The 16,077-nt window shown below is 42.9% G+C and overlaps 2 protein-coding genes across 3 annotated transcripts in view; one reads left to right on the forward strand and one right to left on the reverse strand.

The window, feature by feature from the left end:
- Nucleotides 1–16,040, forward strand: part of MPHOSPH6 (M-phase phosphoprotein 6) — a 37,469-nt gene extending 21,429 nt beyond the window's left edge. Inside the window, exons 7-8 of one of the 2 annotated variants that reach the window (XR_013825201.1) lie at nucleotides 1,482–1,601; nucleotides 15,757–16,040. The gene's annotated coding sequence lies outside the window, so the exon portion shown is untranslated. Of the gene's footprint in view, nucleotides 1–1,481; nucleotides 3,173–15,756 lie in introns of those variants that run through there. The other variant, XR_013825202.1, reaches the window with a different exon arrangement.
- HSD17B2 (hydroxysteroid 17-beta dehydrogenase 2) overlaps nucleotides 14,476–16,077 on the reverse strand; it is a gene marked incomplete at both ends in the record, with an annotated part of 62,874 nt that continues 61,272 nt past the window's right edge. Inside the window, one exon of the mRNA XM_079907883.1 lies at nucleotides 14,476–14,584. Within this exon, the coding sequence (XP_079764009.1) occupies nucleotides 14,476–14,584 (109 nt within the window). The remainder of the gene's footprint in view (nucleotides 14,585–16,077) is intronic.

Here is a 16,077-nt window from a genome sequence, read left to right on the forward strand (position 1 = left end):
TGTGTGGAAGACAGTTTTTCCAGGGATGGGAGGGGGGATGGTTCAGGCAGTAATAGGAGCGATGGTTCAGGCAGTAATGCGAGTGATCGGAAACGATGGGGAGCAGATGAAGCGTCACTCGCTCGCCTGCGGCTCACCTCCTGCTGTGTGGCCCTGTTCCTAACAGGCCGTGGACCAATACCGGTCCTCAGCCCAGGGATTGGGGACCCCTGCTCTAGGTCCATCCATGTTGCTGCAAATGGCATTAGTTCATTCTTTTTTAACGGCTGGGTGGTATTCCATTGTATATAGGTACCATATCTTCTTTATCCATTCATTTGTCGATGGACATTTAGGTTGCTTCTCTATCTTGGCTATTGTAAACAGCGCTGCCATACATGCATTGGGGTGCATGTATCTTTTCAAATTAGAGTTTTCATGTTTTCTGCATATATGCCCAGGAGTGGGATTGCTGAATCATATGGTAATTCTATTTTTAGTTTTTTAAGGAACCTCCACACTGTTCCTAATAGTGGCTGTATCAATTTACATTCCCACCAACAGTGTGAGAGGGTTGGGAATCTTTTCTTGAATCCCTGTGAATACCTCCTACCACTGTAAATTGGATAATAAGGTTTGGAAAGGGAAAAAACATGTTTCTCCGAATTAGCCGGGAGAAATCAACTCTGTGGGATAAACTGCAGTGCAGATATTGCTGGAGAGAAATTTGAAGGGAAGCAAATAATCCCAGAATGTTAGGTTGCTGGCTGGCCAGTTATTACGCAGGATGGTAGTTATTGCACAAGCTTGTGGTAAGACTGTAGCTGATTTCAGAACTGTTCAACAGATTATGGCCTCTATGCCCTTGATTCTGGGAAAGCTGGCATCTGGATTCTTAGACATTACAATCCATATGGCCAAATGTACAATTCTGAGGTGAATTCTATCCTCTGTAGCAAAAGTAGCAGAAGCCCTAGAGCTTCCAGCAGGAATCGAGTAGGAAACCACTGGGCCAGAAGGCTCGCTGGTGAAAGAAAGTGAGGCTGAAACACGTGTCCTCATGACGAGGCAGACAGCTGGGTGGCGGCAGAGGGTTTCAAAACACCCTCCAGCATCCATGGATTGGCAGTCAGTAATTTTCAAATCAGAAACTGTATGTTTCCAAGTGTTTATAGCTGGGAGCAGAAGAGCAAAACTAAGAAATGCCTCAAGTCTCCCTGAGCTTACTTCTCCCAGATGAAGAGATTACAAAAAAATGAGAAATAGATGCCAGTGATTCCAAAGGTGTGAGGAAGTAATAATTACGAAGCTAAGAAAAGCCGTCTCGTGAATGTGAATTATGCGTGTTGGAAGCTTATTGGCTTTAATACTTAAAAGTGTTAGAATTAGTACTGTCTTATTCCAAAAATTCTAATTCGTATTAAATCAACTCTGAATGTAAAAAATCGAATATAAATTCACTCTTCATTTCCTTGATGAGGAATAAATGCTTTCTTCCTTAGGAAGAAAATGAAGAGGTGGAGGAAGTATGGAAAGCTGTTTCTTCACTGAACTTCCCTGAGAAGGGGCCAAGGAAGAGATTGGCTTCAAGCTGAAGATTTTAAAAGTAACTCTGTTAAAAGGTCAGGTCATTTTATATGTCTCTTTTATTTTGACACTCTATCAACTGGTAAAGGGAATTTCTGTTTTTAGTCAACATTGAGGTATAATGTGTATGTGATAAGATGCAACCATTTTAAATCTATGGTTTGATGACTTTTGACAAAAGTATTCACCTGGGTAACCATCACCACAATGGAGATGTAGACTGCTTCCATCTACCCTAGAAATTCCCTCATTCCTCCCTGTGGTCAATTCCTGATCTCCTGTCTTAGGCAACCACTGATCTGTTTCTGCCACATTATGTTAGTTTTGCCTGTTCTAAAATTTCATATAAGTGGAATCTTATAGTACGTATTTTTTTGTACCCAGGTTCTTTTGCTTAGCATAATGTTTTGAGATTTATCCATGTTGTTTGCACGTTTCCTGCACTTCCAAAATAAACTGCTTGCACTTGAACCTTCATTTCAGGGTCTGCTTCTGGGGGAACCCAAATTGAGACAGCAACTCTGAGTCAGACTTTGGAACAATTGTTATTGACAATGTATGGGTAGATTGGCAGGCAGACAGATAGATGATAGGTAGATAGATAGATAGATAATACATAAAATCAAGAAAAGAATGATTGGAAAGGAGAAGGATCACAGACTTTTATCTAGAAAATTTGTATTGATTACATTCATATTTCTTACTGAATGTTTAAAGATGGCAAATTTCTTTCAAAGATTTTTATTGCGGAATTTCAAATCTATACAAAAAAGTAGACTGAATAGTATCATAAGTTTCCATGTACCCATTTTCCAGCTTCAACAACTTACTTACAGCCATCTTGTTACATTTATACTTCCATCCACTTACCCCACTCTATATTATTTTGAATGAAATATCATGTCATACCATTTCATCTGAAAATATTTTAGTATATATGTCTAAAAGATAAGGGCTTTTAAAATAACTATTATCACATGTAAAGTAACATTTTCTTAATATCATAAAATATCCAATTCAACTATCTAACAAATGTCATATTTTTTTTTTTACGGTTTGCTTAATTCAAGATCCAAATAAGTTCTCCACATAATCACTCATTGATATTTCTCTCAAGTGTCTTTCAATCTATAGTTTCCCTACTCCATCTCACTCTTTTTCTTGCACTGCATTTATTAAATAATTACTTGATATATTTTAATTTACTAAGATTTGGCTAAAACTAATGCAAATTACATTTTTGCTTCCTTTGAGTCATGCAATTTATAACCCAGTATTAGTCCAGTTCTTTACCATGATTTCTTCTTTTCTGCAGACTAATGTTGGAAACTTTTATTTATATTTTGGAAGGCATTCTCAAAATGTAAATGCTTGGAGGCTGTGGAAACAGCCATATGTATATGAAAGTAAAATCAGGAGCTCTCAGAAGCTAGATAAGTAAAGAGAATGAGAAAGCCAGCAATAAATGCCAAATTACTTTTTAAATCTCGAAATCAATCATGTCACTTTCTCTACTTAAAATGTTTCTATGGTTTTCCACCACACTGGGAATAAACTCAAAACTCCTTACCCTGGCCCTGTGTGGTTCAGACCTGCCTTTGTAATCTCACCTTATTAGCTCTCAGTCTCTTATGACCATACAATCAGACGGCCTTCTCTCCAAACCTCTCTCCTCAGTAGGGTTTGTACACTTGCTTTGTCCTCTGTCTCGGTAGTGCTTGTTCCTGAGTGTAAACAAGTCTGCCCAAGATGGAGGACTAAACAGATACAGACGACTACGCCCCAAGTTTAAAAACATATAGCCAAACCTCAAAACAAAAGACAAAATGTTCCCGTGGCCAGCAGGGGAACTTAGCCCCAGCAACAAGCAGAAATCAGAACCGTGTGGCCCGAGAATGCAAAGTGGTGCAGCCACTTCGGAAAACAATTCGGCAGTTTCTTACAAAACTAAAATACATTCTTACCATCTGATCCAGCAGTCACGCTCCTTGGTATTTACCCAAGGGTGTTGAAAATGTGTCCACACAAAAACCTGCACACAGATGTTTACGGCAGCTTTATTCATGATTCCCCAAACTTGGCAGCAACCAAGATGTCCTTCAGTAGGTGAAGGGATAAATAAACTGGTCCATCCAGACAATGGAATGTTATTCAGTGCCAAGAAGAAATGAGCTATCAAGCCATGAAGAGATAGGGAGGAAACGTAAATGTACGTTACTGTGTGAAAGAAATCAATCTGAAAAGGCTACATACTGGATGATTCCAATTCTGTGACATTCTGGGAAAGGCAAAACTATGGAGACAGTCAAAAGATCAGTGATTGCCAGGGGAGGGAGGAAGGGCGGATGAATAGGCAGGGCACAGAGGATTTTTAGGGCCGTGAAACTATCTGTACGATACTACAGTGGTGGATACATGTCATTACACACTTATCCAAACCCGTAGAATGTATGACATCAGTAAAAACCTGAGGCAAATTCCGTACTTCGGGTGATTATGACGAGTCAATGTAGGTTCATCATTTGTAACAAATGTACCACTGTGGTGGGGGATATGGATAGTGGGGGAGGCTATGTATGTGTGGGGACAGTGGTTATATTACAAATCTCTGTACTCTCCCCTGAACTTTGCTATGAACCTAAAACTTCTTTCTAAAAAATTGTCTTAAAAAAAAGAAGAAGAAAACAGCTGTGTGACTCATGTGAGGCTGTCTATAAGATAAATCCTTTGGGAACTAGACCTTGAACTCATGCCCAGAAATGGAATCACTCGTGATGATAGCTCATTTGAGCATAGAACTCTGGATTGAAATTCATTTTCAGAAACCCAGAGATCAAGAGCTATTATTCTTCACAGACCCTCCCTGAAAAAAGTATTAAAAAATGGAACTAGGAAAATAAAGACAGATGTTGTGTCATGTAAGAAGAATTAGTGATGACAGAAATCAGCAAAAATTGATTGGACAGTCTACGTGTGCATTGATTGTAAGTTGTGTAATTATTTAAAATTTTTAAATATGCATTGATTGTAAATAGTCTAATTATCTGGTTTAAAAAATAACACCAGGGGCTTCCCTGGTGGCACAGTGGTTAAGAATCCGCCTGCCAATGCAGAGGACACGGGTTCAATCCCTGGTCCTGGAAGATTCCGTATGCCGTGGGGCAACTAAGCCCATGTGCCACAACTACTGAGCCTGTGCTCTAGAGCCCGCAAGCGACAACTACTAAGCCCACGTGCCACAACTGCTGAAGCCCACACACCTAGAGCCTGTGCTCCGCAACAAGAGAAGCCACGGCAGTGAGAAGCCCGTGCACCGCAACGAAGAGTAGCCCCCGCTCACCGCAGCTAGAGAAAGACCGTGCGCAGCAACAAAGACCCAATGCAGCCAAAAATAAATAAATAAATTTATTTAAAAAAGAAAAAACCCTTAAGTGTACCTGTTAAAATTTTGAGTAACCACCAAAGGAATTGAAGTAGAATATAGTCAAGTTGAAAAAAGGAGGTCAAAAATAAAAGACAGAAAAAGAGGGGGAAAAAAGAAAAAGCACATGGTATTGGCATAAGATAGACAAATATATCAATGGAATAGAGGAGAATCCAGAAATAGACCCAGAACTGTATGACCGGTAAATTTTTTACGAAGTATGACAGCAACTCAGTGAGGAAGGTAAAGTCTTTTCAACAAATGGTTCAGGAACACCTGGATGTCTGTATGGAAAAAAGTGAACGTTGATCTCTACTCCCACCAGCGTGGGCTACACAGCTCTATTCACTTCTCAAAACTCTTTGAGCCATGTGCTTAAGGGGTGTGTGTGTGTGTGTGTGTCTCTCATACATGAAATAATACTCAATTTAAAAAATCTCTGTTTGAAATGATTATGTCCACTAATTCCTCTCAACCTTTGCTCTTAGCCTAAATGTAACCTCCTCAGAGAGGTCCTCCATTACCGCTCTAGACCTTAAGCCCCTTCAGCATTCTGGATTGTACTGACTTCAACCTGAGAAAGATAGAATGTTATCCAGCCAAGATTCCTCATCCCCCTGCTCTACAACCGACCTCCGTCCCCCCCACCCCCCGCTTACCCTCTCTTCTTTTTCTTGTTGCGCCCCTTCCCCTATATATTTGCCCCATTCCCTCCCACCACCTCCAGCCTCTGCTCCACCCATCATCTCCTTGCTTTCCCATCCCAGTCTCCTCATCTTCTTCCCCTAGAAATGCTTTCCAGGCTGCCTCCTCCAAGATGTTGAGGATCACAAAGTAAGAGGTAATAACAACACACCTGATTGTTAGTTTGGACTTTGAAACCCCAAACTTGCCCTGCCTTCTGGGTGTCCTATCAGAGTCTCTGTGGTTTTTCGGTACCTGTTCTGGATCCAGAATCATTTCTGGTTCCCCTAAAACTGAAGGCTTCGCCAGGGAAGTGGAATTGAAGCTGGATTACTACCTTTTGTTCTCTGATTGCTACTTGCTCATCCCCTTGGGTCTGATGCTAACTCTGTCCTTGCAAGGTGCATTTTTGTTTTGTTTTTTTTTTGCGGTACGCGGGCCTCTCACTGCTGTGGCCTCTCCCGTTGCGGAGCACAGGCTCCGGACGCGCAGGCTCAGCGGCCATGGCTTCACGGGCCCAGCCGCTCCGCGGCATGTGGGATCTTCCCGGACCGGGGCACAAACCCGTGTCCGCTGCATCGGCAGGCGGACTCTCAACCACTGCGGCACCAGGGAAGCCCCCAAGGTGCATATTTTAAGGAGGGATGATAGAAACTGTCCTTGGACATCATAAAGCTCAGCAAGGCTGACATGCACGGTTACACAGGTTGTACATTTCACAGCACATCCTGCTAAGGCAGTAAGAGGGACCTGAAACCCAGCCTTCACTCCCCTTAACAAGCCATACATCCTTGGGACTGTGTCTGTCTAGTGGACAATTAGTAAAATTCTGTACTAATTTGCAAAAGGTACTAAAGAGTCTAGCATCCACCCTGAAACCTAGCCTGGGGAAGACAGGAAGGGAACTGACTTTGGCTGAATTCAGAAGCCCTGCAGCCATTCAGGGCCCTGATTTACGGGATTTTCTGAGAAGGTATGAAAGGAGCCGCCTAAAGGCATGAGCCAGTTTTCAATGAGGCCTGTTATCTGATGTTCAGCAAGTTACATGATGTAAAATCAGCCACAACCCCTGCCCGACAATTTCCATCCATCCACTCAGCTTTGGCTAGAGAGGCCCTTACTCCCTCCTGGGACTCCGCCACCTGGCCTGTACCCAGGTGTTTCAAAATCAATTACCAGATCAAACTGATTCTGCAGTTTGTCACCTCAAGCCAGAACACAGGTTCCTTCTTGTGGCCCAGGGCCTGCAGACCTGGGTGCTGAGGCCCTACATTGGGGCTGACTTTACAATCAGCCCCCTGAGCGGAGCCAAGCGTTCCCCAGAGGTGTCGGATGGGGATGGTAGTCACTTCTCAAGAGTCTAGGAGCAGCAGACATCTGAGTTAGAGTTGACTTGAGCAGCCTGAAACATCAAGCAGTTATTCAAGAGAGGGCTGTCATCCTTCTTAACACTTCCTGGGGCTGATTGTCAAGGGTTTCATCCTCTACTGGCATCTTTTCAGAAGAGCCAGTGGTAATTGGCTTGGTGGTTGGAGCCCTGGTGGGAAACAGCTAAAATCAGGAACCCCTTGTCATAGGTCAGTAGAGCTCCCTGTGCACTCAAAAGTAATAGCAATGACCACACGTTTACCTCAGACTCTAGTCGCTGCATGTTTGTCTTCCTCGTTATACTGTCAATTCCCAGGAGAGCAGGGATCCATCTATCTTGTTCCCAGATGTACCTGGAGCAGCATGGGAACTCAAGAAAAACTTGTTGAGCAGGAGAAGGAGTTGGTAATGCAGTGGGTGAGAGATGAAAGCGAAAACCTAAGGTTCAGGGTTGAGGCAGAACTCCCTCCTTTTAACAGTGTAGGACGGATGGGCAAAGCGGACAGCCACGATCTGGCTTGACATTCACACCCCAGGGCAGATCAGAGAAGGCAGAGTGGCCAGGAGTCACAGAGCAGAAACATTTCGGCTCCAGTTGGGGTTTGCAGGATATAAAATGTATGAAACACTCTTTCCCTTAGAGTCTACTTTGTCTGGCATTGGTATAGCTATGCCAACTTTTTTTTGATTAGTATTTGCATGGTGTAATTAATCCTACCTACGATCTTAGGATGTTTCTCTTGTTCTCTTGTTCAATGTCCTTGTGGACGTTGACCCTGAGAAGGCTGATAGTCTTGGTATATTCCTGTCTCCTACATGGTGAGTTCTGGGAGGGCAGGGGCTGTCTTCTTTGCTTTGGACCCACCCCACCCTCCCATAGCTTCTCACCCAGTGCAGTTGCTTCATGGTCTACCAAAGTGGGGCTGTCTCCCATCTCTCAACAGGGTAGGAATTTCACTCATAATGAACAGTGAAGCAGAAGTCACAGGACACCAAGACACAGAGATGGGTCACATCTTCCACTTTCCCTTTACTACATAAAAATCACAATGCCAGGTATCACCTGCTCAGCTTCCAGCCTCTGCCTCCTTGTGCTGTTCTTCACCTGACCATTCACAGCTGTCCTGGGAGGGGAAATTTCCTGTCCCTTTTTATCATTTCACTCAGGACAGAAATGAAAGACCTATGATGACACTGAATTAGTGTTCTCTTACCTTATTTGAAACATTGATGAACCAACTTCTTCCCAATTTTGCATAGAAATATAAATGTCAAGTGTAATTTTCAAGCAGGAGTTTTTGTTGACAATTTAAACACTGTGTCATTATAAGAAAGAACACTCCAAGGAAGGACACTGACACAGTACTTAAGTCTTCCCTCTAGCTGCAAATAGACCAGAAGCACGTGAGCCTTGGTGTAGCTCACAAAGGAAATTTGTTCTATGGTAGCATCTCATGGTCTTTCTAGGGGAGAGACTCACTGACAGCTTCCAATGGACTTCAATAAAGCTTGGCACATAGTAGGTGCCAGGGGATGCCTTGGAATGAATGAAGGATGATTGCTTCTCCTCAGGGGCCTAATCTTCCCATTTCTGTTGATTACAACAAGTCTGTTGACTGGATGGATGGACCATACGCTCTGTAAGGTCATTAGCAGCACCCAGTGTAACTAAGAGCAAATTTCCCATCCCCCTTCCAAGCTCCTCACCCATTAACACACAACTCTCTACACTAGGAACAATCAAAGCATCCCATCAGCCTGACATAAATGGCTCTGAAGCCATGTAGCTTATCTATGAAATCCTGACTTTAGGAAGAGCAAGTGAACATTCATCTAGGATGAAAAAAAATAGTTTCCTTTGACCTCCCACTTCCTTTGGCCTCTCACCTTCTTTCACTGAGAGATGATGCTTGTTTAGGTCTTTCCTCGTGGCTAAGCCAGAGCTTTGACTGAGTCATTGGACTAGCCTCAGCCAGCTGTGGGAGAAGCTATCTGGAACTTCTAAACCAAGCCACGGTGGATGGCAAATCAATTTCGTCCCTTGCACTAGTTCCCATCAACTGGTAGTGGCTGCATGGAGCACAGTTCTGGAGAAGCATCTGAGGCCTTATCTAAGGCTTGGTGGAAAACAATTTCTGATTGCTCATCAATCCCTACCTTGGTTATTATTATGAAAATGTCACCCAAAACTTGGAAATAAGGCACAACGACATCTGTGATCTTTCTAGTATCAGGCCAGAGCATTGTCTAAAAGCCCTCTAAGAACCACCTGACCCTCCAAGGAAATGTGAACTTACATATTGACCAGGAACCCAGTTCTGCAATGGTAGATAGTAACTTGGAAAAAACTTGGAGGGTGCAAATTACAATATTTTTATGCAGTAGAGATGCAGATGATTTCTGATCAGCCGAGAATATAGACCCAAACAGTATGAACATATTGTTTGTAGAACCTTAACCAGTCTTGCAGTTTTGTATTGCATTTAGCAATCTAATTCTAGCATCCTTCTATTATTTTAAGAGCGCTATATTTTATATATCAGTTCTCATATCCTCTTTGAAGCCAGCTCTGCCATCCCACTGGTTCTCTCATTATGAGTTAAATAAAACTTTGGGGCATGCTCACTCTGCATTTGTTTGAGATTTTATATATATATAAACAACTCCCATTTTGTTCAGAGTCAGAACTCAGTTTCCATTGCTTACAAGCACAAGTATTTTAATTATCTCCTCCTCATCGCCACAGTGTTTTCAAAGGCCCACTCCCAAAACACAGCCCCACATTTTCATGGGTCCTCAGGGTGAATGGCTCCAGAAGGATGCACCCTCTACAAAGAGGGACAGAGTGTACCATCCCAAAAGCCCACTCCTCCTCTCGCTCTGTCTAGGACTCTGCCTCACCTGCAGGGACGCAGTAGCATGGGGACCCAGACAGGCCCTGGATGCCCATCTCTCCTTTTTTGGTTTCTACTGAGAAACAACTTCATAATCCCAAGTCATTAGGTGGCCTCCCCTGGACGGAAGGCTTCAGGCTATAATGTAAGGGGTGAGACTAAGATTTGACCTGGGCATGTTGGGAGAGGAAAGGGAGACTGGTGTTTGAGGGAACACTTTTCCAGGGAAGCTTATAAGAAGAACTGGGGAGACTCTACTAGTCTCTCCCATTTTAAGGTCAAAGGAGAACTCTCTCCTCCTCCTGCACAGTGGTTCGTTTTGTTTTGTGTTTTGAATTCTGGTTAATATTGCTCCAAACACGTCACACTCTTGGTAGCAAAGCAGCATGGTGGTATAATATGGGTATTTTGGAATTATTTTTAGAGAGTGTTATGAGCTGAATGCATCCCCTCCAAATTCATATGTTGAAAACCTACCCCACAATGTGACGGTATTAGGAGTGGAACTTTTGGGAGGTAATTAGTTCATGAGGGTAGACCCCTCATGATGGGATTAGTGCCCTTAGAAGACGAGAAAGGAAAGAGCTTGCTTTTCTCTCTCTCTGCCACGTGAAGATGCAAGAAGATGGCCATCTGCAAACCAGGAAGTGGGTCTTCTCCAGACACCATATCTGCTGGCACATTGATCTTGGACTTGCCACACTCCAGAACTGTGAGAAATAAATGTTTGTTGTTGAAGTGTGTCCTTGGTGTGTCCTTTCTAGGTTGAGGCTGGATGGTGGGACGGCTGATGATTGGCTAATGCTTCTTCCTCCCACAAGAGTACAAGGTAGTCTTTCATGGACAAACAATGAAGTTCACACCTCCTATTCTTCCTGATAAGAATCTTTACTGCCTTTATTTATTTATTTATTAAGCTAACGATCATTTCTGTCCTCCTATGTGCCAGAAACTCTGTTGGGCAATTTACTTGAATTAATGAATTCGATCCTTACAGCAACCCCATGATGCTCGTACTGTTATCATCTCCCTTTTTAGATAAGAAATCAAGCTTAGAAGGTTAATTTGCCCAAAGGCACACAGCTAGTATGTAGTAGAACTGAGTTCTTTAAAAATTGTGGTAAAATATACATACCATACGAATTTATCATTTTAACCACTTTTAAGTATGTAACGCAGTGGCATAAAAAGTACATTCACAGTGCTATGCAACTATAACGACTATCCGTCTCTGGAACTTTTTCATCATCCCAAGAGTTGAGCTTTTTAAGTTGAATTTGTGCAACTTATTCAACTCTTATTCAAGAGTTGAGCTTTGTAAGTTAAATTTGTGCAATTTGTGCAATCTCATATATATATATATATATATATATATATATATATATGAGATTCACTTAATCAAGGCAAGTCTGGAAGACTAGGTTTGAAAAATAGAATTGATGGGACCAAGTGCCTCCAAAGGGTCAAGAAACAGGAAACGCAACAACTATCATTTGTGGGAGACTTCCGTCATCACTCTTCATATCCCTCGGTCGACATTCCATATCCTAGGAAGGTCATACATTTGTTCACGATGCCCAAGTCCTAAAGGTTAAGATTCTGGGAGAGGCAGGCTTTAGATCTCTGGCTTCCGTAGTTGGAGGAAAAGCATCGCTTTCCACCAAGATCTCACACCTGGGGAATGACTTCCAAATAGGAAGGTAAGTGGATGCTGAACCACAGAACATCCCCCTTACCCCCACTCCAGCCAAAAAATTCCAGCCATTGCAATAGCAATGACATGTATTAATATCAGTAGCCCTTCTAGGATCTTTTCCAGTCCCAGTTTGCTTGAATACCATGAATATTCAAGACGAAAGTGTAACTTTTGTGATCATCCATGAAAATGTCTTGCGCAAACATTTGTCTTACCTAAAAATCATACCCAGTCTAAAAAGTAACATGTTTCCAGTTAAGACGTTCTTTATATGGAATGAGTTCATCTTGGATAGTTAGGAGAGAGAGCACAGGACAAAGTCAAAGAAAGAGGTTACATGATATCCAGCAGTGAATCATTACCTATTATCAAAATAGGAGGAAGAACAGAAAGTAGAGCTAAACAAAATTATCTCTCTGGTAAAATCCCCAGGGCAATTACCTGGTGGCCAGAACACTCTCACGTGGATGGAATAACCTGAGAAGAACAAATAATTTAGAACAAAAGTCTTGAGTTTCTTTGTTGATCTTCCTGCTTCCCATGGTAAGCTGGGATTCTCACTTTCGTCATCTTCATGTTTTGCAATATGGTAAATAAGTTTTGTGATGATCCAGGACAGGGTGTCTTACCACACTAGACTCACTGTACCTACCACTGTTCTTTTAGCCAAGTGCGATTTCAATAGTCTAGAATTGCCAGTGATCAGCTGAAATCTTTGATTTCCACCATGGGGCTCAGCAAGGATTTTGTGTCACCTTTTTCCAGAGGGACCATGCTCACAGACTTTGGGGATAAAACCCCAAAGGAAATTTTAACAGAAAAGTTGCTTTTCTATGGAAGAGGGCCACTAAACAGTAATATCACCCACCCTAACCTCCTTTATTTTTTTCTTTAGTCTCATCTTTCTTCCTCTACTAGGATATTGTGGCATTGCCTATTTTCTCCATCAAGCATTATTTTAGTTTTCATTCTTCACTGAATCCTTCCCTAAAGTGTATATTTGTCAGAAATTAATTCTGTTGCAAAAGATAGAAACCCAACTCAAAATAGTTTAAAGGAAATGTATCCGCTCACACAATTTGGAAATCAGTCCAAACAGTAGATCAGCAGGAATAGCTAGATCAAGGGACTCAAACTATTTCATCAAACTTTGGTTTTTCCTCATCATTCTGGCCCACTTTCCTCTATCCTGGCTTCATTCTCTACCAGGCTCTCCTCTTTGTGGGCTCTAGAGGCTTCAGTTTAACATGGACATTATAATGGAAAAGGATACCCTTTTTCTCCCAGAGCCCATTAGCAATCCTCCCACCATCGGGAGCCATGACTGGTTCTTCTTGGGTCATGTGCCCCCCTGCCCCGAACCAGTCACTGGAGCCAAGGGTATGAGTTGATTGGCCAGCCTGGGTCACATGCCCACCCCTATGATGGGGATGTAGAGTCCATTGAGTGACAGTCTCACTAAAATCCTCCCCCAAAGGAATGCTGGGCAGGCAAGAGTAAGCAACTTCAGACTACAAACGTATCTTCAACCTTTACATTAGTTCCCAAACTCTCTCCCTTCCTTTTGCTTCTTATTTCTTGCTGTGGAATTCTGAGCTGGGTATTAAGCTGAGACTCTGAAACACCCACCTGGTCCTGCCATGGACACCACTACACGTGAGATCCCAGAGGGAAATATTGGCTTATAAGATAAATCAGTAGAGAAACATTATGTGGAGCCACTCCAGAGCAGGTGTTCAGGGGTCCTAGGTCCCTGAGTGGACGACTACGTGTGAGTTGGACTGGGAAATTTTACTGGGCAGGAGATACCAGCACCTCGTCAGAGCTGTTTGCATGGAATTACTCTTCCTCAGAATTACACCATCCAGAATGGCATTCCAAAACATGGTCTTTATCACCAGTGTAATGAAACTGATGAAATTTAATGTTCCATTCAATAGTATAGTGAAGTTTGTTTGTAGGCCTTTATCAGCTCCCTATGTAATAAAAGAAATCACATTTTCCCTGGATGCTTTTTTCTAATTCCTTCCTCTTATCCTGGGTTGTGAGGATGACCCACTTGCCTCTGCCAGCATTGGGAAAATACAGAAAGGGAAGAGATAAAGGGGAGTGGGTGAGGGTTTGCGTGCAATTTGCATATGATGCTGTGTGGCCAGGTATTAAATGTACCTTGTATCCTGCCCTTGAGCAGAAAGCAGGACTGGGGAAGATAAAATACTTTTTGCCAGGAGTCCTGTTGTTGAATTACCTGTTCATCATGCCTTCCGCCAAGAATACGATGAATTGTGGATATATTGGGGGCTTCCCTCTGCCATTAGCTCTTACTGGTTTCTTACAGTAAACCAGGGGCATCATTTACTGTGCAGACGTGGTCAGGGCCTGGATTTCATATGTAATACTTGTCTCTTGTTTTCTGAGAACCTATAGGTATTGTGCTAAAACTGAAATATATTTTAATGCTTATTAATACTTTCAGGTAACTTAGTCTCTTCTGGTTTAAAACAGGGTCTTCCAGATGAATGTGCAGTGGAATTCAAGATCCCCTCCCCTGCCATGTCTTCTTCTTTTCCTTGCCCTAATCCTAAGAATCTGGGTTCGTAGGAGCTGGTGTATTTTCCTGGCACCAGGAAAGCAGCATTGTCTCATCTTCATTGGTCTCTGGTTGCATTTCTCATCCTCGCTTTAGCCCCTAGCTCAAGTGGCCTCTGCTACAGTATTCCCCGAACCACCCCACAGGTGCACTGGGTCTTCATTCTGGAGCTCTTTACTACTCCCTCCAGTAGTACTCTCTTCACTACTCTCTCTCTCTATCAAGGTAACCCGAAGGTAGTGTGGAAGCACTCCTATTGGAAACCAGCTAGTAGCTTCTCTGATCCAGGATTCTCAGACCCCCCTGGGTCAGTATTCAGCACCTTCTCCCCATGCCTCACAGTGATTTCAACCCCTGGGAGGCTGCGGAACAGAAAGTAGACCCTGTTTGATGTCTCCAGCTCTCTCCCACTGTCCTCAAAGAGATTCCCTCTCCTGCTGTGACCTGACCACAAATCCCGCAGCTTGCTTACTCTGTGGCTTAGAGCAGTGGTTCTCAAACTCAGGTGTGCATCTCCTGGAGGGCTCATTACAACACAAGTTGCTGGGCCCACCCCCAGAATTTCTGATTTAGTAGGTATGGTCGGTAGAATAATGGTCTGATGTATGGCTAATGATAATGGCACAAGAATTCCTGGAGCCTGTGAATATGTGACCCTCACATGGCAAAAGGGACCTTGCAGACATGATTAAGTTAAGGATCTTGAGATGGGAGATGATCCTGGATTACCTGGATGATCCTGTCCAATGTCATCACAAGTTCCTTAAAACAGTGAGTCAGGAGGGTAAGAGTCAAAGGAGATGAGATGAAGGAGGCAGAGGTCAGAGTGATGCAGCCACAAGCAAAGAAATACAGAAGACCTTTGGAAGCTGGAAAAGGCAGGAAATGAATTCTCCCCTTGAGCCTCCAGAAGGAACACAGCTCTGCTGACTTTACCCTTTTATGACCCGTTTCAGAATTCTGACCTCCAGAACCGTAAAATAATAAATGTCTGTTGTCTTAAGCTGCTAAGTTTTTTTGTGATTTGTTACGGTAGCCATAGGAACCTAAAGTACGATTGGGTTGGCTCCTGAGAACCTGCATTTCTAATAGGTTCTCTGGAAATTAATAAAGAGAAACCTCATTTTAAATGGAGTCGGGAGGCCAGAAGGGGATGCTCTCATGCCCGACCACTAGAGGAATTGCAGACCCCATCAGAAAGAGAGGTACTTTGCATCTCCAATAGGAAGAAGGTTATTACTTTATTACCCAGCTGGAGGAAGAACTCCTTGCTGGGCAACATTCCAGCCAATGAGAGACTGTCACAGCTCAGCCAATGAAAAGCCACTACACTTTGAACTCCCAGTTTCCTCCAACGGACTCTGTTTATAACAGTTCCTCCCAACTCCCCCTTCTCCTCTATAAAAGACCTCTCTGTTCTCTAGACTTGCCTGTGGTTTGCCATAGATTGCCTGTCCCAAGTTGCAATTCTTTGCTGTTTCGAATAAAACTCATTTTGCTGGTAAAATAATAACTGGCTGTTTTATTATTTTAGGTCAACTGTTCTCAGGTGATGCTGACGCTGCAGGTCCAAGGACCACACTCTGAGAACCACTGGCTTAGAGTGAAGCATACAATCCTCAGTGCTCCAAACCTTGGACAGCAGGTTGTATAAACTTTGTTCTCTCAACATCCAAATCATGCAGATGGAAGCCTTGGGCTTCATAACTCTTATCTACAAAAAGTGCCTATTTTGGAAATCAACACTTGATTTTTTTTTTCTTTTTTTTTTCTGTTCTACCCTAAAACAATGGTGTAGAACCAATGGACAGTCAGCATGACCAGCCATTAAAAATGTATCATAGGGCTTCCCTGG

This window comes from Stenella coeruleoalba (assembly GCF_951394435.1).
Source record: "Stenella coeruleoalba genome assembly, chromosome: 20".
Classification (NCBI taxonomy): Eukaryota; Metazoa; Chordata; class Mammalia; order Artiodactyla; family Delphinidae; genus Stenella; species Stenella coeruleoalba.